General features: G+C 37.7%; 1 protein-coding gene across 3 annotated transcripts; it reads left to right on the top strand.

The window, feature by feature from the left end:
- Positions 1-803: 803 nt before the first annotated feature.
- plgrkt (plasminogen receptor, C-terminal lysine transmembrane protein) lies at positions 804-18,771 on the top strand. 3 transcript variants are annotated; one of them, XM_078271023.1, is made up of 5 exons: positions 804-1,118; positions 1,408-1,507; positions 15,581-15,711; positions 16,258-16,367; positions 17,043-18,771. In XM_078271023.1, the coding sequence occupies exons 2-5, from the start codon at positions 1,427-1,429 to the stop codon at positions 17,168-17,170; spliced, it is 450 nt and encodes a 149-aa protein (XP_078127149.1). In that variant the 5' UTR covers positions 804-1,118; positions 1,408-1,426; the 3' UTR covers positions 17,171-18,771. The 3 variants fall into 3 exon arrangements, with proteins under 3 accessions (XP_078127149.1, XP_078127148.1, XP_078127150.1); XM_078271022.1 differs by having other exon boundaries at positions 804-963; XM_078271024.1 differs by lacking the exon at positions 804-1,118 and adding an exon at positions 1,125-1,335.
- The last annotated feature ends 86 nt before the right edge of the window (positions 18,772-18,857 follow it).

Below are 18,857 nucleotides of genomic sequence, written 5' to 3' on the forward strand. Positions count from 1 at the left end.
AAACCAGCTTGGGATAGTAACTCTCGCACACAGTCACTGTAGTATCCTCCCACCTATTAAGGGCCCCGATTGTGCAAAGTCTATACAAAATTCTGTGTAGGCCTATCCACTTATTCTGTGCTGGGCGCTGGAGTATACCACAACAATTACATAAAGTCGTACTAACTAATAACTTAAGTTACTTTAAAGTAAGGGGAACGTTTTTTTATTGACCCTGTGGTCAAAACTTCACATAACCCTGGGGCTGGTTGTAATCCAGCCTTTGAATTCTGCATAATTCCGATTTAATCCTCAGAAAGTCCTTCTAATTCTGAGACATAGGCCTAGACATTTGATTCTAAATGCAAACAAGTCACCGACTGTAAAATAATCAATTATGGACTGAGACCCACAAACACCAACAGAGGGGGCCATTTCTTATTTTATTTCAAGTGGGACCATGGACTGTGGGATGGGACCGTTTATACACATGGATGGGACAAGCACTACACCTCTTTATAACACAACCACTGTGTAAACTGTATATTTCCCAACCCATTTGTTTCCCTTACTTAGAGCAGCAGCGTGTTAATTGGTTTGAATGAATTCCTTTGAATGATCAGTGTAATTTGTCCCTGATGGAAAATTACCATGATACTCCTTTACTTTATAGTCAGTTTACAATGACTTATTTTGATGTTGGACTGTCATTATAATGCTCCTATAATATTAGTTTTGATATTTGGAAAGCATCCTTCTTGTTTATGATTGATGTAACATGCTTTTTGTTTTATTTTGAAAGTTTGACCGGAAGTACAGTGTTTATTTATACCAGTTGTGTAACAGTGCAATACATTCATGCTGTGCATACGTTTTGTTTTCAGAGACATGCGCCCTTGAATATCCGTTAGTACTGTATCGAGTATACGAGTATCATTATTGTATTTAGCCTAACGTTACCGTCTTCAACGTATACGTTACTAGGTATGTAATGTTAACGTTAGCTTTCATTTTTAGTTAACCAAGCTAACATACCACGCAAGGTTAAAACCGAAGCTTATCGGGTGAAGTATGGAAAGCTATTGCATGTAACGTTAACGTTAGTAATATTAGCACATATCCTTAGCCAGATGTAACAGGTGAGCCCAAAAATCACAGAACCATACACCAAGTCGTTTGCAAACGTTGCGCATTGCTAGCACCTAGCAATAGCAACATTTATTAGACAGTAACGCTATTAGCATCAAGTTATCAGACAGAAGCAATGAAATAAGGCAAAGCTACAGTGCAGTGAAAGTGCGATAAACTTACATGTTCAAGTAAACACAATTTAACGGTGGTTGTACTCTATACATTGTAAGTATTTGTGCGTTCTTATTGTAACGTTTGGTTGCGGCATCATTTTGAGTAACGTTACTGCATCTTTAGGTCAACAGTGAGCGCCACCATGGGGTTTCTACTGTCTAAACCCATGGATGCAAACTTTAAAAAGCAGCAAGAATTCATGCTCCACAATTCACGGCTGCAGGTGAGTGAAGGTGCACCCACTCACATGGTATTAAAAACAACATTGTTCAGAAGATGTCATTTGCTATTCACTCATGGTTTACTTCATGCACCTGCAACAATGTGGTACCTGTGTCAGGTGGAACAAGTGAGAGTGATGCTTTAAGGCTTGTCCTTGATCCACTGGCTTGGATTGTATCTCATTTGTATGTTGCTTTGAACAAAAGTGTCTGCCAGCTCACTTACTCTAAATGTACTACTGTACATGCTTATCAGTGGGCTAACATTTGTTTATAAAGCTTGGAAAAAACGTCAGGATGGTTTATTTGTTTAGTATTATTTGTAATATATGTTTCTCGTTTCTTTTTCTAAATAAAGTGTCTTGTAAGCCTGTTTGGGCTGGACACATTATTTATGCATGACACTATATAAATAATAATAATAATAATAATAATAATAATTATTATTATTATTATAATAATAATAATAATAATAATTAAAAAGAAACTGACCCAAGACCCCAAAAGCCCCAGGTTCGCTGGGTGGCAATTTGATGAGTTGTAATTTTGTCTAGGAATATGGGAATTTGCAACACACTACTAAAGCACAAAATTATGATAACTGTACTTACTGTACTTAACATTGTGTATATCCCTAAAATTGATTTTTTTTTAACATAATAACTACACAGCAATAGGGCTGTACGATATGAGCAAAATATGCGATATGCGATAATGTTGTTGAATATAGCGATAACGTTATTACTTGCTGCTTTTAGTATTCTGCTAAAATGCAACGAATTGATGTGGAAACTTAAACATTTAACTGAACACAAAAGGCACCATTAAAGAAAAAGACTGGTTACATTTTAAAGTGCAGTTTTTCCATTGATACTTTTTTTCCTTTAGTGTCTTTTGTAATGTGTCACGGTGTTTATTGCGCACGTTGATATCGCAATGACGATTAAAAAAAAAAAGATTTATTGTGCAGTCCTACACAACAAACATGAAACCTAACATAATATCTTTTTAATGTAATTACTACACAGCAAACATAAGGCTAAGTAATATTCCAGGATAATCCATCAATTGTACCATTGAACCAGCCTACATCGCATGGACCACAACTTTAGCCGTTTTTTTTTCCAGAAAACAAACCTAGGCCACCAATCTGGCCATCACATTAATCTATCCTATCTATCTGTCTTGTCTAGGCATTCTGTCTTTCTTTTTTGAATCACACAGTGTCAAAGCAAGGGATACAAGCTGCAGCTCGAATCTCAGCATTTCCATTTAGAGACCACGTGTTTTATCACTCTTATTGTTTCATTTGAACAAAGGATTGTTTTTTTCTTCTCCTTTTTGGGGCCAATTTGTTGTGATGTATTTATGCCTGTAAGCTGCTGAGCAGCAGGTGGGATGTGTGGCTGTCATAACACCAATGACATTATCTAAATACACCCAAAAGGATGTTGTGTTTTCTGCCCCGTAATTTTCTCCTGCTCCCCCAGCTGTAAATGTGGTAGAGGATGACTAATATTATTCAGGGATGGCAAGGGTTTGGCAATTGAGTTTTAGAGCGCCCTCATTTGGGTCGTGACGATGACTCACAGGTAAATATTGGGTACTTGTTTAAGCATTGCTGTAGTGGATCTGCATTGTTTCATTGACTTACTGCATATCGTTTCATGTTTATAATTCACATTTTATCCAAATTAATAAGACATTTTACCATCATCTGTCTGTATGCTTAAAATAAATTGAAAGCATATGTGATTTGGCTCATATGTGATTTTAATTAATACATTTAATAGGGGTGATACGGCAATTTATGATTGTTCTTCGTGCTTCATCAAATCGTATCCTGAGGTACCCTGTGATTTCCCCCCCCCCCAACATTTAACCTATCTTGGCTGAAAAAAACCTTCCTTAATTGTGAAACAGTCAAATAAAGCTCTTCAATGTCGCTAATGGTCAACTGTTATGTTACTGTCTGTAACAGAAATCGTTTTGCTGCTTTTTTCATCTTCAATGGTGAAATTGCATCTTTAAATCGCCAAATTTAATGAATAAAATTGACACCTGGCAATTTCCGAATATATGTGGATCAACGCTGTTGCCTCCCCGTGCATTAAGATGTCAAAGATGATTGCTTGCCAGTGTTTTTAAGGCACATTAGTCAAAGCTAATTGATCATTTCCACACTCTTCCCCTTGTGGACTACTAAGTCATTGGGCTTTGTGTTTGAATCACAGTGTCCATCTTAACATTACTTGAAAAATAGTGGATATGGGTGTGTTTGTATGACGCATGTCCTGAGGATAAATGACAGTTGGGAAAATGACGTTTTGTTCATTTTATATTTAAGAGGGGTCTTGGTTGCTAATAATAAGGTTGTGCCTTTTGTTCACAGTCACTGAACTTGAGTGGGGTTGTGAATGTGAAGTAGGTGAGAGAGGTAAGACCTCCCTACAAGGTTTTGTATATGTTTTCTATCACTGTTTTCACAGTTCTTTGACCACTGTGATCCTCACTTTCTAAAGACAACGCAAACACTAAAAATAAATAGATTTTTTTGGTTGTTGAACCCTTGTCAAAAACATAAATTATAGCCTATATAAATAAAAAGCACTTTCCAGAAATTACACAAAAAACTAAAATAGAACACAGGGTGATTTAGAAGCTCAAGGCTGATCAGGTATACGTACAACTATTAATAAAAGTCACAATAAAACACACAATAAAATAAATAGAATAAAACTGGTGAAAATGATTTGAAAAAAACACCAACCTTTTGGATGGGAGTTATTGCTGCAAATAAATCCTGTAGTTTTAAATTAGGTTAGGAGAACAGCTAAAAGCCCCAGGTCAAATGATAGATAGACAACACTGAGGCTTCTGCCATGAGGTGCCTTGTAAATAATCATACTAGAAGGGCACTCTGAGAGCCAAGGCATGCCCTATCTCATAATGTTCATGCAGTGTGAGTTTTCCCACTCAGGAACACATTTTTCTGATTATTCCAACACCAAATGAATGCATCACAAATGCCCTATTTTGCAATGTTAACGAAAGTGAAAATTTATTTTGTGTTATCTGCACCATGATTTGGATCCGCTCCGATATTGAATGGCAAACAAACAAACAAACGCATAAACCAAACTGAAAACATAACCTCCTTAGCGGTGGTCAAAAAAGTTCTCTCCTTGGAGCCAGTGTATAGTGGCTAAAACTGAAGTGCTATGATCTGATTTTAGTTAAAGCTTGGTCATTACTAAAGCAAGAAACAAAGGCAATGTGAACATTAGCTATATCACCGTAATGAAAGAAGCAAGCATTAACCAGTTATGTGATGTACTGTATTGATTAAAATGTTAACATGAATCACAATAATAACTCTTTGTGCACTGCAAATTTGAATGGAGAGTAGAAGGGATGTCAAAACAGCTTTGAGGTCTCTGGACAAATTGTTAACATTTCAGTTTTATCAGAAAGGGATCACAATGGTAGGCCTACCCCAAGTAACCACCACAAACTTTTTTACTTGTTGATAAACACACAGAATTACCTTTTAAATGAATAAAGCACTTACAAATGATGCAATGTATTTAAATTGTCATGAAAAAATACTTGGACATATAAGACTTATACAAATAACATGGTAGCCATACATCTCTGTGTGTTTATTGTGGGTTTCTCTCTATCTTTCTGTTACATCTTCTTTTAGTATGTAGACCATGATGATTTGTGTGCATCAGTAATTCAGGTGTTGTCCCACTCTGCGTATCCTTGTAGCCTTCAGAAAATATCAGTGAATTTCCCACATACGTTCCAGCTCTACTCTCATCTTGTCACCTTTAAAGTGAACTCATTGTGGCTCATTTCTTTCTTTCACTTTTTCTTCACTGCTCTTTCCAGTCACTGTCATCTCTGCTGCTTGTCCATGCTTGCCTTCACTTCTAAAGTGTATTGGTCTTCCCTTGTTAAAGCGTAACTCTCGTCAAAATGCAACCTAAGGTCTTTTTGTGAATGTATAGGAGTCACACTTTCGTTTAAAAGCATATTTAGGACGGAATCGCCACTTTTAAGATTTACCGTATTTTGGTTTTTCGGTCAAATGGCCTTTTGAATGGGAGTGCTAGGGGCACTTTTATGCTAGCCTCAAAATAGCTATTTTTAAAACACTAAGAAGGCTCGACACAACATGAAACTTTGCTCGAAGTATCACCAGGGGCTCTACACCTTAACAAAAGCATTGACAACATTGTTTGTGTACACAGAGTTTACTAAAAAGAAAGGTTTTGAGCAACTCACTGTAGCTGTTGTTATTCTGGTCGCCGTCTATGGAGCCAGTCAAAAATAGTCGAGGGAGGAGAGTAAAGATGGAAAGCTCCTAAAGCTTAGTTCCATATAAATGCACGGACAATTCGTTGTTTTGTCGTTAGTGAAACACAATATTGACCTTGTAGTTGAAAAAGGAGCCTCATATAAGAATGGCATTTCCTCCTATGGAGTCCGTTCATTCGCATACGCAGATCGCCTATTTTTGACTGGGAAAATGGCGGATAGTGTAAACAACAACTGCTAACGTGAGTTGCTCAAAACCTTTCTTTTTAGTAAACTCTGTGTACACAAACAGTGTTCTCAATGCTTTCGTTAAGGTGTAGAGCCCCTGGTGATACTTCAAGTTTCATGTTGTGTCGAGCCTTCTTAGTGTTTTAAAAATAGCTATTTTGAGGCTAGCATAAAAGTGCCCCTAGCACTCCCATTCAAAAGGCCATTTGACCGAAAAACCAAAATACGGTAAATCTTAAAAGTGGCGATTCCGTCCTAAATATGCTTTTAAATGAAAGTTTGACTCCTGTACATTCACAAAAAGACCATAGGTTGCATTTTGGCGAGAGTTACGCTTTAAGTTTGACACTAAGAGACCTAACGTTGTCTATTTTTAAAGCACACATATAGATAAAGGTAACACCTTTTCATTGTGTCTACACTGCAAGAACTAGGAACGATCATAGAAAAAATTGGAAGAAAACACGGACAAATGGACCGACAGTGAAGTCCTTTATGGGCCCACGAGACACAACAAACACATAGCTCCGACCACGGTGTCCTCCATCTTGTTGTAGTTGTTGTATCTCTTCTTCACTTCTTTGAGTTTAAATGGTGGTTGGCAAACCAGCTTATAGGTGCATTACCGCCACCTAGTGTGGAGCAGTAGGTTGTTGTGGTTGTATGTCGCGCAGAAGGTACATTGCTTTTAGTGGTGTAACGGACCATAGTTGATCCGTGGTCCATACGGCTCAACACTCACGATTCAGAATGCATGTGAACCGCGGATTAATTGCAAAGTTTAACCATAATAATAGTGTGAAATACATTTTTACTGTCGCTGTTACTTAAAGTGACTATATGTAACTTTTAAATGTTTCTGAAACTGTGTAATGTTCCATCTGATGATCATAAATGACCTGAAAACGAGACTAACAGTGACAAGAGCACTATTTTTATATCGTTTTTATTAATGCCTCTGCCCCGGTCCGATTTTTCCTGCGAAGTCACAAAATGATTTACGGCAGGTAGATGGCGCTACAGAGCACACAATCTGACGGGTCACAGATTTCGGCGTGACTCCATAAAGCCTGTGTTAGTGTATCCAGCCAGGTAAAAGGTAGCAGGAGGTGTCCTAATGTAGGCCTTATTGTATTTTAATTTTATTTTAGAAGTTATCAGCTATAGTTGTGGCTGATACTGGGGTAGGGGCATCACAGGAAAAGAAGGAAATTAAACAAAGAGCTAAAAGGGAAAGTGAAAGACAACGCGCGAAACCAAGTCACACTCAGTCGGGCTTTCAACAGAAACAAAAACATCCCTGAATTGGCCCTCAGGTATGTAATATGTCTATTTCATTCATAAAATAACTTTAGATTGCGCGATATGGTTGTATGTCAGTAGCCGACATTCAATTACGCCCCCCTTACATTTAGCATGGACGTTTTATTCATTTTTGGCCGTGTGTTTGGGTGGGCCTACTATTTTCTTTTCTTTTGTCCCCCTGTACTGCAAAGCGTCCTTGGGTTTCATGAAATGCGCTTTATTATTATGTTGGTTGCTACAACAAATTCTTAATGCTTTGGCTCGTGACACAGTGACAGTGATACCCAGTTTAGCTCACGATACATCCAAAGGATGCCATGTAATTTCTCCGACGCTCCATTGTTCCAACCTCTCAATAATACAAAAAAATTCCCTTTGGTCCTACAGCCCACTAGTCCGACGTGCCTTTGTTTCGGAAAAAATAAACCCTCTGCTCCGACATCCCATTGTTCCAACCATATAGGCTTTGGTGGATCACCTCCCGTAACATAACCCTATTTGAACAGGTCCTATCCCCTGACCAATCGGCTATCCTGACCTTAACCACTCAAGGTCAAATGCCCCTACCCCTGCCCGTTGCCCCTGCCCGCTGTTATGGGAGGTGATCCACAAAAGCCTATATGGTCGGAACAATGGGATGTCGGGGCAGAGGGTTTATTTTTTCGAAATAAAGGGACGTCGGACTAATGGGCTGTAGGATCAAAGGACATTTTTCGGGTTATTGAGAGGTCGGAACAATGGAGCGTCGGAGAAATGGGCAGTCTCCTGTCAAAGTAGGTTAAGTTACCGTATGCAACACTTAAAAATGCAACAATGCATCTGTAACGTATTATCTTATTGTAAATAAATAATTTTATGTCTGAGCAAAATATTCATGACAACTATATTACCTCCCGGTAACGCTAACTCCTAGACCTTAACGACAGCACGTGTGGTAAAAACGCTACCGCTCTTGTCCAAAGGAGCCGCTGAAATCAACACAAACTGAAAGTTACATATAGCCACTTTAAGGTAAGTCTACTGTTAACTGTTAAGTTTAGGCGACAAAAAGTGAGTGTTATGCAGCGTCAACGGTTAAGTTTAGGCACCAAAACGACTTGTTAGGTTTAGGAAAAAAATTGTGTTTTGGTTTTTAACACTCCCAAGGAACATCCAATTCCGGGGTGAAAGTCCCTTCCCCAGTAAAGCGAACTCCGCTCCCCGGCTTGAATGCGCTGTGTTTTATTTTCTGCTTTATGTTCTTTAAGTAATACATGGAAAGCATTAAAACAAATATATATTGTCAACCCTTTTTTGTCCTGTCATGAAAATTAATCCGATTCATGACTCAAAACCGTGATCCGAACCATGAGTTATGTGATCTGTTGTACCCCTTAGTTGACGGCTTACGTCACTTCAGCGGTCCTATGGCAATGCGAATGCAAACAGTAAAAAGCCCTTGAAGGTACAGTATGTAGTTCTCGGGGGATCTCAACAGTGGGCAGTTGCTCTCAGGGAACAGAACAGTTTGGTCCGAAAAAACGCTTATATTGCTTTGTTGTTTTGCTACAGTAAGTAACTCAGTTGATTGTACATGGGTTGGCACTTGAGAAATGCAAAGTATTTTTGACTAAGTCATCATGTTAAGGCACATTGCTATGGCTGGGTATCACACCTCAATTCTTATCTGGTATCAACCAAAATGTGTCTATCGCAACAAGCATCTAAAACTGTCATATATAAAAGAAGCATGTTTATATATCATTTTTATATTGCTACCAAAACTCAAAAAACATAAAAAATTGTGTCTGAGCTGGAATTGGAAACTTTCAAATGATACCCAATTTCCAGTTGTGTCGACAGAAGGCACAAATTGTCTGACAAGGCAATTGTGTGATTGTTACCAGATATTGAGTGATTTGGATGTTGGCAGCGTTTGTGTTCACATCTGTGAAGTTGGAAGTGGATTTAGTGGCTGTGTGGTTTGGATATGTTTGTTCCTGTTGGTGACTGTGAGTGTGGTAAAGTGGCAGATGCAGCAATAGACTAGGACTGGCTGTTTGATGCTTTGATACAAGGGGAGCGGTAGGTGGGGTGCAACAGTTTCTGAATGATGGAGAGCTTTTGCTGGCAGAGTTTATGATTGGTGTTTATGATTGGAGTGTTCATCAAAGCGAGTTTGAGTGAGTTTAATATCCAGGCGGATTCTCGCATATTTAAATCTCAATTCCATGTCAGCTGCGTCCGTGCAGATGATGCTGAGGGTGTGGAGTTAAAAATACTAGAATCATCCCTCACAGGCATTTGTCTGGGCCATCTTTTCAATGTCAATGAACCTAATTCTTTATTATGTTCATAGATTAATTTGTAATTCATCCAAAAAGTATAAAACATATTGACGTACAGTAGCACAATTTAAGCAGAGACCAACATTATGTCCATGGGGGTTGATGTGTTGGTTGAGGGCTCTGACATTCAAGAGTCATCAATACAGTTTTGTTTTCTTACATTTACAGATTACAACAATAACATCATGTTTAGCTAATTAGCATCTGCAGTCCTTGGGAAAAAATGCTTAACATTTTGTGGTTAGCTTCTCAAATGAGAGATTGCTGATTTTCTCGTCATATATCATTGTAGACTGAACATTTCGGGAACAAGACATTTGAAGATGTCACATTGGACTCTTGTAATGGGTATTTTTTTTAATCTTTTTTTACATTTCAGAGACTAAAGGAATAATACAAAAATAATAAACAGCACTGCATTCACAAGCAAATTTCTGACTAGGGAAGTCATTTTTGCAGTAGATTGCACTTGAATGCATCATTCAAACAGGCTTCTCATGAGGCAGTGAGAGGTGTTGCTTTTGTTTGAACACATTACACTGATTATATTCAGATTAAGCTTCCACTAAAATCATTTCTATATCTTTTAACTACTTTTTTAAATCTCCATTGGAATATTCTGCACCCTCTTTAAAATAAACGTACAAGCTATTGACTAAAGGGAAACAATGATTATCATTGACAGGAAGTAGGTAGTTTCCAGAGAATCAAAGATCCAGTATTTCTGTTCTACTTCCTGTTTTGCGACCCAGATGAGAGAAGTGATGACTTCACGAGAGGTGATGTCATCGCTTTATCTATACGTGATCCGTTGCACCCCTAGTGGCTATACCAACCACCAGCCGGCTTACGTCACTTTAGCGGTCCTATGGCGATGCGAATGCAAACAGTAAAAATCCCTTGAAGGTACCGTATGAGGTTCTCGAGGGATCTCAACAGTGGGCAGTTTCTGTTGAGTCTCTTTAACCATGTCACCAGAAACCATTACTTTCTCGTTCCTGAGCTATATAATAGAATAATGGGTAGTTTCCCCTTGATGTCCTTGGAAAGATATCTAATCAAAACATAATAATTCTTGACTCATTAACAACACCTGCTGCATTTGGTTTCTTTCTCTGCTTATTTGTCTCATTTTAATGAATCATCCTTGAGTTGACTATTGTTCACTAATTTAGCTCCGCTGACCACATCATTAGAGACCAAGCACTGTTGGTTGCAAAAGCCATTTCTATTTCTTTGAAACATTACTCCAGCCAGAGGCTATCTCTTGAGTATGACACACTCTTAAAATGTTTGTAGCCTCTTCCTTCCTGGTGAGGGTAGTCAGCATGGTGACAGGAATTGATTTAAAAGTTTTTTCAAAGTTTCATGATGAACAAAAGCAAGTGTACACAGAAACTTCTCAAGTGTACACAGAAATGTATACCTGTGTTCCCAGCTTATGATTTGGGGATGGCTGTGGATGGTTTTTCACCTTAAATGTTTTGTTTAAATGTTTGTGTTTGCATTATTGATTAATCTGACAATTGTTTCGTTGATTAATTGATTAAACATTTGGCCTATAAAATGTCAGAAGAAACTCTCAGAGCCCATGGTGACATCTACAAATTATTTGTTTTGTCCAACCAACACTTCACAAAATCCAAAGATATTCAATTAACTCTCGTATGTGACCAAATAATTGATTAATAAGCAGATCATTTCAGCTCTAAAATCAATTGTTGATTGATTGTAACTGATTGTTACTATAATGAAATGTGACCAATCGATCAATTTCAGCCACCTTTTGTCCTATTATGAGTCAGCTGTCTAGGCTCTGTAGACATTTGGTTAAACTGAAGTTTGCAAAAGATAAGCAGCAATTTCATTCTACCTCCTTCAAGCAGACAGGAAGTTGTGACGTTTGTCTCACACAATAGGGGCGCAGTTGTGTTAAGTTCTGCTCAATAACCGGTTTCATTAAAAAACTAATTTGCACCAATATCATTATGTCTACATATACTGTACTGTATTTTTTGTGATTCTTTTTTTTTTTAATAGCGTTCGACAAAAATGAGCTTTTGACGTTTACTAATGTTGATTAAACTCTCCACAATCAGTCTAACAGCATGTTTAAAAAAACACATTTGAATACATTTAATATTTGATTGTGCTTCATTAACTGAAGTGCCTTTTACTGTATTTTACCTGCCAGTGACGTCTCAGCCTGGTGATTACAGCTTAACCCTCCTGAGCTGTTTTCTTAATTAAACGTCTTCCTTGTCCTCTACTACTTTTATCATTAGCCAATCACCCCACTTGATTCCGTCATGTATTAACCAACAAATAATTAGATTATGCTATAACAGCTTCTGTTATTAGAGTTGCTAAGTGAAGTAGACCTGGATAAACATGAGAGGCAGCAGTATAACATCTTCACTGGACTTCTGAATGTTGCAAACTGGGCTGTCTGGGCAAAGCTTTGTCATTACATATCTAGCGGTTGTGTACTCCCGTGCGTTGTGAATATCGATGAAACTCTCTCTTTGGCTCCAACTATATATATAGTAATAGTTATATATATATACAGTCAGGTCCATAAATATTGGGACATCGACACAATTCTAATCTTTTTGGCTCTATACACCACCACAATGGAGTTGAAATGAAACAAACAAGATGTGCTTTAACTGCAGACTTTCAGCTTTAATTTGAGGGTATTTACATCCAAATCAGGTGAACGGTGTAGGAATTACAACAGTTTGTATATGTGCCTCCCACTTTTTAAGGGACCAAAAGTAATGGGACAGATTAACAATCATAAATCAAACTTTCACTTTTTAATACTTGGTTGCAAATCCTTTGCATTCAATTACAGCCTGAAGTCTGGAACGCATAGACATCACCAGACGCTGGGTTTCATCCCTAGTGATGCTCTGCCAGGCATCTACTGCAACTGTCTTCAGTTCCTGCTTGTTCTTGGGGCATTTTTCCCTTCAGTTTTGTCTTCAGCAAGTGAAATGCATGCTCAATCGGATTCAGGTCAGGTGATTGACTTGGCCATTGCGTAACATTCCACTTCTTTCCCTTAAAAAACTCTTTGGTTGTTTTCGCAGTATGCTTCGGGTCATTGTCCATCTGCACTGTGAAGCGCCGTCCAATGAATTCTGAAGCATTTGGCTGAATATGAGCAGATAATATTGCCCGAAACACTTCAGAATTCATCCTGCTGCTTTTGTCAGCAGTCACATCATCAATAAATACAAGAGAACCAGTTCCATTGGCAGCCATACATGCTCACGCCATGACACTACCACCATCATACTTCACTGATGAGGTGGTATGCTTTGGATCATGAGCAGTTCCTTTCCTTCTCCATACTCTTCTCTTCCCATCACTCTGGTATAAGTTGATCTTTGTCTCATCTGTCCATAGGATGTTGTTCCAGAAATGTGAAGGCTTTTTTAGATGTTGTTTGGCAAACTCTAATCTGGCCTTCCTGTTTTTGAGGCTCACCAATGGTTTACATCTTGTAGTGAACCCTCTGTATTCACTCTGGTGAAGTCTTCTCTTGATTGTTGACTTTGACACACATACACCTACCTCCTGGAGAGTGTTCTTGATCTGGCCAACTGTTGTGAAGGGTGTTTCCTTCACCAGGGAAAGTATTCTTCGGTCATCCACCACAGTTGTTTTCCCGTGGTCTTCCGGGGTCTTTTGGTGTTGCTGAGCTCACCGGTGCAGTTCTTTCTTTTAAGAATGTTCCAAACAGTTGATTTGGCCACACCTAATGTTTTTGCTATCTCTCTGATGGGTTTGTTTAGATTTTTCAGCCTAATGATGGCTTGCTTTACTGATAGTGACAGCTCTTTGGATCTCATATTGAGAGTTGACAGCAACAGATTCCAAATGTAAATAGCACACTTGAAATGAACTCTGGACCTTTTATCTGCTCCTTGTAAATGGGATAATGAGGGAATAACACACACCTGGCCATGGAACAGCTGAGCAACCAATTGTCCCATTACTTTTGGTCCCTTAAAAAGTGGGAGGCACATCTACAAACTGTTGTAATTCCTACACCGTTCACCTGATTTGGATGTAAATACCCTCAAATTAAAGCTGAAAGTCTGCAGTTAAAGCACATCTTGTTCGTTTCATTTCAACTCCATTGTGGTGGTGTATAGAGCCAAAAAGATTAGAATTGTGTCGATGTCCCAATATTTATGGACCTGACTGTATATATACTGTAGGTGAAAGTAGTGCTGGTAAGTACTGATAATAGTAAGACGTAGAATAAACAGCAGGAGGTATAATAGGAATACTGTGTATACTATAGAACTGATATACAGTATAGACAGTGGTATAAATATGAATCCTCTATAGGACAGTAGGGTCAGTAGTATAAATGTATGGGTATATGAGAGTGTATATAGTGTAAGTAAGTGTATGTGCATCAGTTTGGCAGTTTTGAGTAAGTGGGTAAGTTTCATTCACTTTAGCTTGAATGCCATGTAATGGTATTGGCAAAGGCTGTTGACCAGGTCCAGCAGGACGACTCCCATCACTCCCATCCTATCCTCTTTACATTGGCTTCCTGTCATATTCAGGATTCATTTCAAGGTTCTTGTTCTGACATACAGAGCCTTGCATTGTCCAGCACCTGTGTACATCTCGGACCGGCTCCTTCCTTACATAACCAGTAGGTCATGTATGTCTTTTGACCTGGGATTACTGGTTGTCCCTCACGCTCGTGGGGGACACCCTTCCTATTGTCATACTTTCTGTGGTCTCTGTTGACGCTTTTAAAAAGCAGCTAAAGACTATTTAAACTGGTCTTTGTCTCATGTTTGTAATTTTTTATTTTTTGTTTTTATTTTTATTTCTATTGTTATTGTTATATACTTTTTAATGCTATTTTTACTCACTTATTTCTAACAACTTTACCCTTGTGAAGCACTTTGTGACTTTGTTCTGTAAAAGGTGCTATATTAAATAAACGTAGTATTATTATTATTATTATTATTATTATTATTATTAATGTTCAGCCATTAATGCAGATATACAGACCTGTTGGTGAATATGGGCAGAAATCAAAACGCTTTTCCGACATGTTGTAATTTATGTCATCCACTTGCGTCATCATTTAGTTAATGTCACGGTCCTTAAGTGGAAATAAAAGCTCATCTTTGACACATTGACTTTTTTAAGAAATTAAGGCTTTTTGAATGAGAATGTCACTCAGTCAGCTCAATAGCAGTCGTTATGCAGAGAGCATGTATATGTGAGTGAATGTCAAACAGGAAACGGCAGACAAAAGATATATTTAACTGAGGTTCATCAGCATGACACAGTGTTTCTGAGAAAGGGCCAGCTGTCTCTCGTTTCTTTGACCCTGTCTTTGTCCCTATGCCTCTATGTCTCACTGCTTTAATATCCAGGGTTATATAGACATTAGATATTATTTTTCACATAAACACATACACTTACATTTGGCTCTAATATGTACGTGACAAGATATGTACTGAGTGGGACATTTTACATCTGAAAAATAAAGTTGTCGGTGCTCTCTGGTGGACAAACTCTATATTTCCTCAAACACATATTTGGCATTTGTGGTATTGAAAGGTTTTTTCCTGTTGGCCAACATAAATGCCGATACCGATATAGCTGCAACAAGCTAATATCAGGCTCTAGTATTTTATTTATCTGGTGATATCATTTTGTTATTCTTTTTGTTTTATTTGTATACCTGAAACAATTTATTTCTGATCATCAAATATTTCATGTTATAAAGTTGTACATTGTGTGTGTGTGTGTGTGTGTGTGTGTGTGTGTGTGTGTGTGTGTGTGTGTGTGTGTGTGTGTGTGTGTGTGTGTGTGTGTGTGTGTGTGTGTGTGTGTGTGTAGATGGAGCGTCAGATCCTGATGCAGAACCAGATGAGAGAGAGACAGATGGCTATGCAGGTTGCCTGGTCCAGAGAGATTCTCAAATACTTTGGGGCTTTCTTTACAGTGGTTACAGTTGGACTCACTGTTGGGTGAGTTTTGAGAGATGATCTCTTGTTTCTAACATACACATACAAACACCCGGCCAGTAATAATGCGCAGTGAGAGAACAACCTGTATCAGCTTGTATATGTAAGTCTTCACAGTTTGAGGATTAAATGAATCCGTCTAGTAGCCTTTACTGGTGCAGCTAAATGTATGACGTTTTGTAAGGGTTAGACACAGCAATCACATCAAGTGTAACGGTGTAGCAATTATATTCTTGCTAAAAATCACACCTATATGTGGCACTACCACAACATGACATATTTAAATGGGTGTAACTCAGTGGTTGTGAGTCTGATTCACTTGACATTTTCCACAATGTATCATTTATTTTCCAAGGATGGGGAAATTTCAAAAAGTTTGTGGGTATTTTAATGCATATCGCAGATTCACCTTTCTGTAATTAAATGTAATTGTGTAGCCTAAATAGAAGTATGCATTTTCTGCTTGTATGCTTTTATTTATCTTTTTTTATCGCATAATTACAGTGGAAAATACGAAGATGTTCTTTTTTTGTCTCCACTTTTCTTCAGTGCCATTAAAAGAAAGAAACCGTTCCTATTGGCTCCCATCGTCCCTCTCGGCTGCATATTTGCCTACCAGGTGGACAGCGCCTACGGCACGCTTATTTATCGCATTAGAGGTAGGACCAAGCAGTTATCGTCATTACCCCACACAAGCAAGGCTTTAACGCTGTCCAGAAAAAAACCAAGTGTTATCCTATCTGTTACCTTTTATTTTTTTTAAATCCATTATATTTCTGCCACATTTGCTTCAACATTTATGAGAGCTGATAATCACAATTATCAAAAGTTTATTAAACAAAATTGCCTTTTGTTACAAAAGTTATGTGTTATTCTGCAGCACTGTCGCAAATGCATATAAATGCAATTAAATGGTTGGTCAGACATTAGCATGTGTAATATTTAAACATCTGTGTATTCCCGAAATATAGCCACACGCTCCTGCCATTTTAAGTCATTTTCACTGACTAGCTGTTTTCCATTAAATTAATCTAATATTACCTAATACCTCATATGCGTACATCTTTTTTGGGAGTATCAACAACATATACATATGTAAAACCAGATATAATACAAATATATTAAACTTCATTTCTAACCCTCCATTTTTTTCTCTGCCATTAGTGCTCAGAGAGGCAGAAACCCAACAATTAGCTGACACATTAATACATTAACTGGCTTATTTCAAAAGAGAACACAACTCCTCAATGTGTAGGACAAAAATAGTTGGTTTCACCGACACCCATTTGCCACAATACCACACATTGTATTTTTTTTCTCCATTGTATCTTCAGGGGAGGCTGAGAGTATCATGACGTCTGAACATGACCGTCTGGACTTGCCTCATGGGACTCCAACTTTCGATAGCATAGAGAAAGCCCGCCGCGCTAGAAGCAGCCTTGCCTCCTTCTTGGAGAAATGATGTGTTGGTTATTTGAGACAAAATCATAACCGTCCAAATCGATGCATTCACCCATTTTGCTTTTGCTTAAAAAACTGTCAAAAAACTCATTTTTGACATTATTGAGTCTATGGTTTGCACTAATTCTATATCATGGACCTTGAGTGAAATTAGTTTCAATATTAATAAATATAAAATAATGATGAATGAATGAATGAATTTTCTGGTGTTGTTATTAGAGGTGCATCAGTAGCCAAACATATATACTTAAGCCAAACTAAATACTCAAATAGGTAAGTAATACACTGTCAGTACTGTATTATATCATGGATTAAATCTGTAAAATGAATATTTGCATCAATTACATTCAGCCATTGTAACGCATTTCACTCAGATTATTGTATAATGAGACTACAGCTGTGTCCTAAATCTAGACTTCATACGAATTCTATATGTATGTAAGTATGTAGTACATACTAATCTGTAACTATTTTTACCAGTTAGTATATAAAAAGATATCAACATACTTTACCATATATGATACAATATGCATGATGTCAATCAAACTGCAACTTTGGAAGGTTACTATTAGTTAAGACACATCAAAATGTTTAGTATTAAAATATTCGATTTTTTTAGATTTGAGCTGTTTCACCACCACCCACAATTTATTTTAACTAGCTGGCGCAGCTCAATTTACTTAGCGCATTGCATTGTGGGAGAATAGTGTGCATCAACAGCACACTCAATAATCGACCATCTTTAGTATGCATGCTGTCTGGTTTGACTTTCTTTTGTCACTTTTCAAGTCTGAACACAGTACATACTAAAAAGCAGCTTAACCTCAGTATGTAAAATGGAATTTTGACACGGCGTATGGCTCAACAGGTTGTGTTTATGCATGTTAATCATGTTCTTAGTTAAAGCTAACAACTAGCTTTTTTGTTTGAACACTAGAGGACAGAAAGACTTTCAAACACACTCACAGTAACATAACCCTTACAAAGTCTAAGGTTATCAAGGCCGTATGGCTGATGTTTTAGCAAACAGATGCCTACTACCACATTAGGCAGACACAAAACAACATGAAAATATGTCTTTCTTACCACCTGACATGGAGAAATGCAATATTCACAGGTTTTTTTTAGGTCTAGTTTGGCTCACAATCTCGTTTGGTTTTGACGTGTCAGATGCCTAACTTTGTTATTTTTTTTACATTAGATGTAGCTGATGTTTCCTGCCAGGCAGGTAACTAGTACACTAATCTAAGCAGCTACAGAGTGATCCAAATGTAAAAATAATCAGCATTGCAAACGTTTGTCCTGACAGCAGACGATTGTTTTTACTCCAAACTGTATTACTAAAACTTTTGGTTATTGTTTCTGAAAGAGTTCATTTTGCCAAGGTCAAATTTGAGTGCTAAGGAGTTTTATACCAAAGCTATAGTTAGCAGTGGTGCGCCTGTAACTTTTTTTATTTTTATTATCACAGTTGTATTCAGTAGATGTAAAATATTACAGGGTGCTGATATTTTTGCATTGTGTATTTACCATAATTCTAACTCATGTTTGACATCATGGAAACTATATTTGAAAATCCAATAAAAATAAATATTGCCAAGACTTTCTCTTCTACAATCATATTTTTTGACAAGGTGCTAGATTGATGCAAAGCTCTAAAGCCAATAACTTGTACCAACACAAAACCA

The sequence above is a fragment of the Sander vitreus genome, chromosome 16 (assembly GCF_031162955.1).
Source record: "Sander vitreus isolate 19-12246 chromosome 16, sanVit1, whole genome shotgun sequence".
Classification (NCBI taxonomy): Eukaryota; Metazoa; Chordata; class Actinopteri; order Perciformes; family Percidae; genus Sander; species Sander vitreus.

Excerpts from the sequence above, each read along its gene's own strand:
- plgrkt (XM_078271023.1), top strand. The coding sequence starts at position 1,427 with ATGGGGTTTCTACTGTCTAAACCCATGGATGCAAACTTTAAAAAGCAG. Across the intron at positions 1,508-15,580 it reads TCCACAATTCACGGCTGCAG|ATGGAGCGTCAGATCCTGAT; the intron begins GTGAGTGAAGGT and ends GTGTGTGTGTAG. Across the intron at positions 15,712-16,257 it reads ACAGTTGGACTCACTGTTGG|TGCCATTAAAAGAAAGAAAC; the intron begins GTGAGTTTTGAG and ends ACTTTTCTTCAG.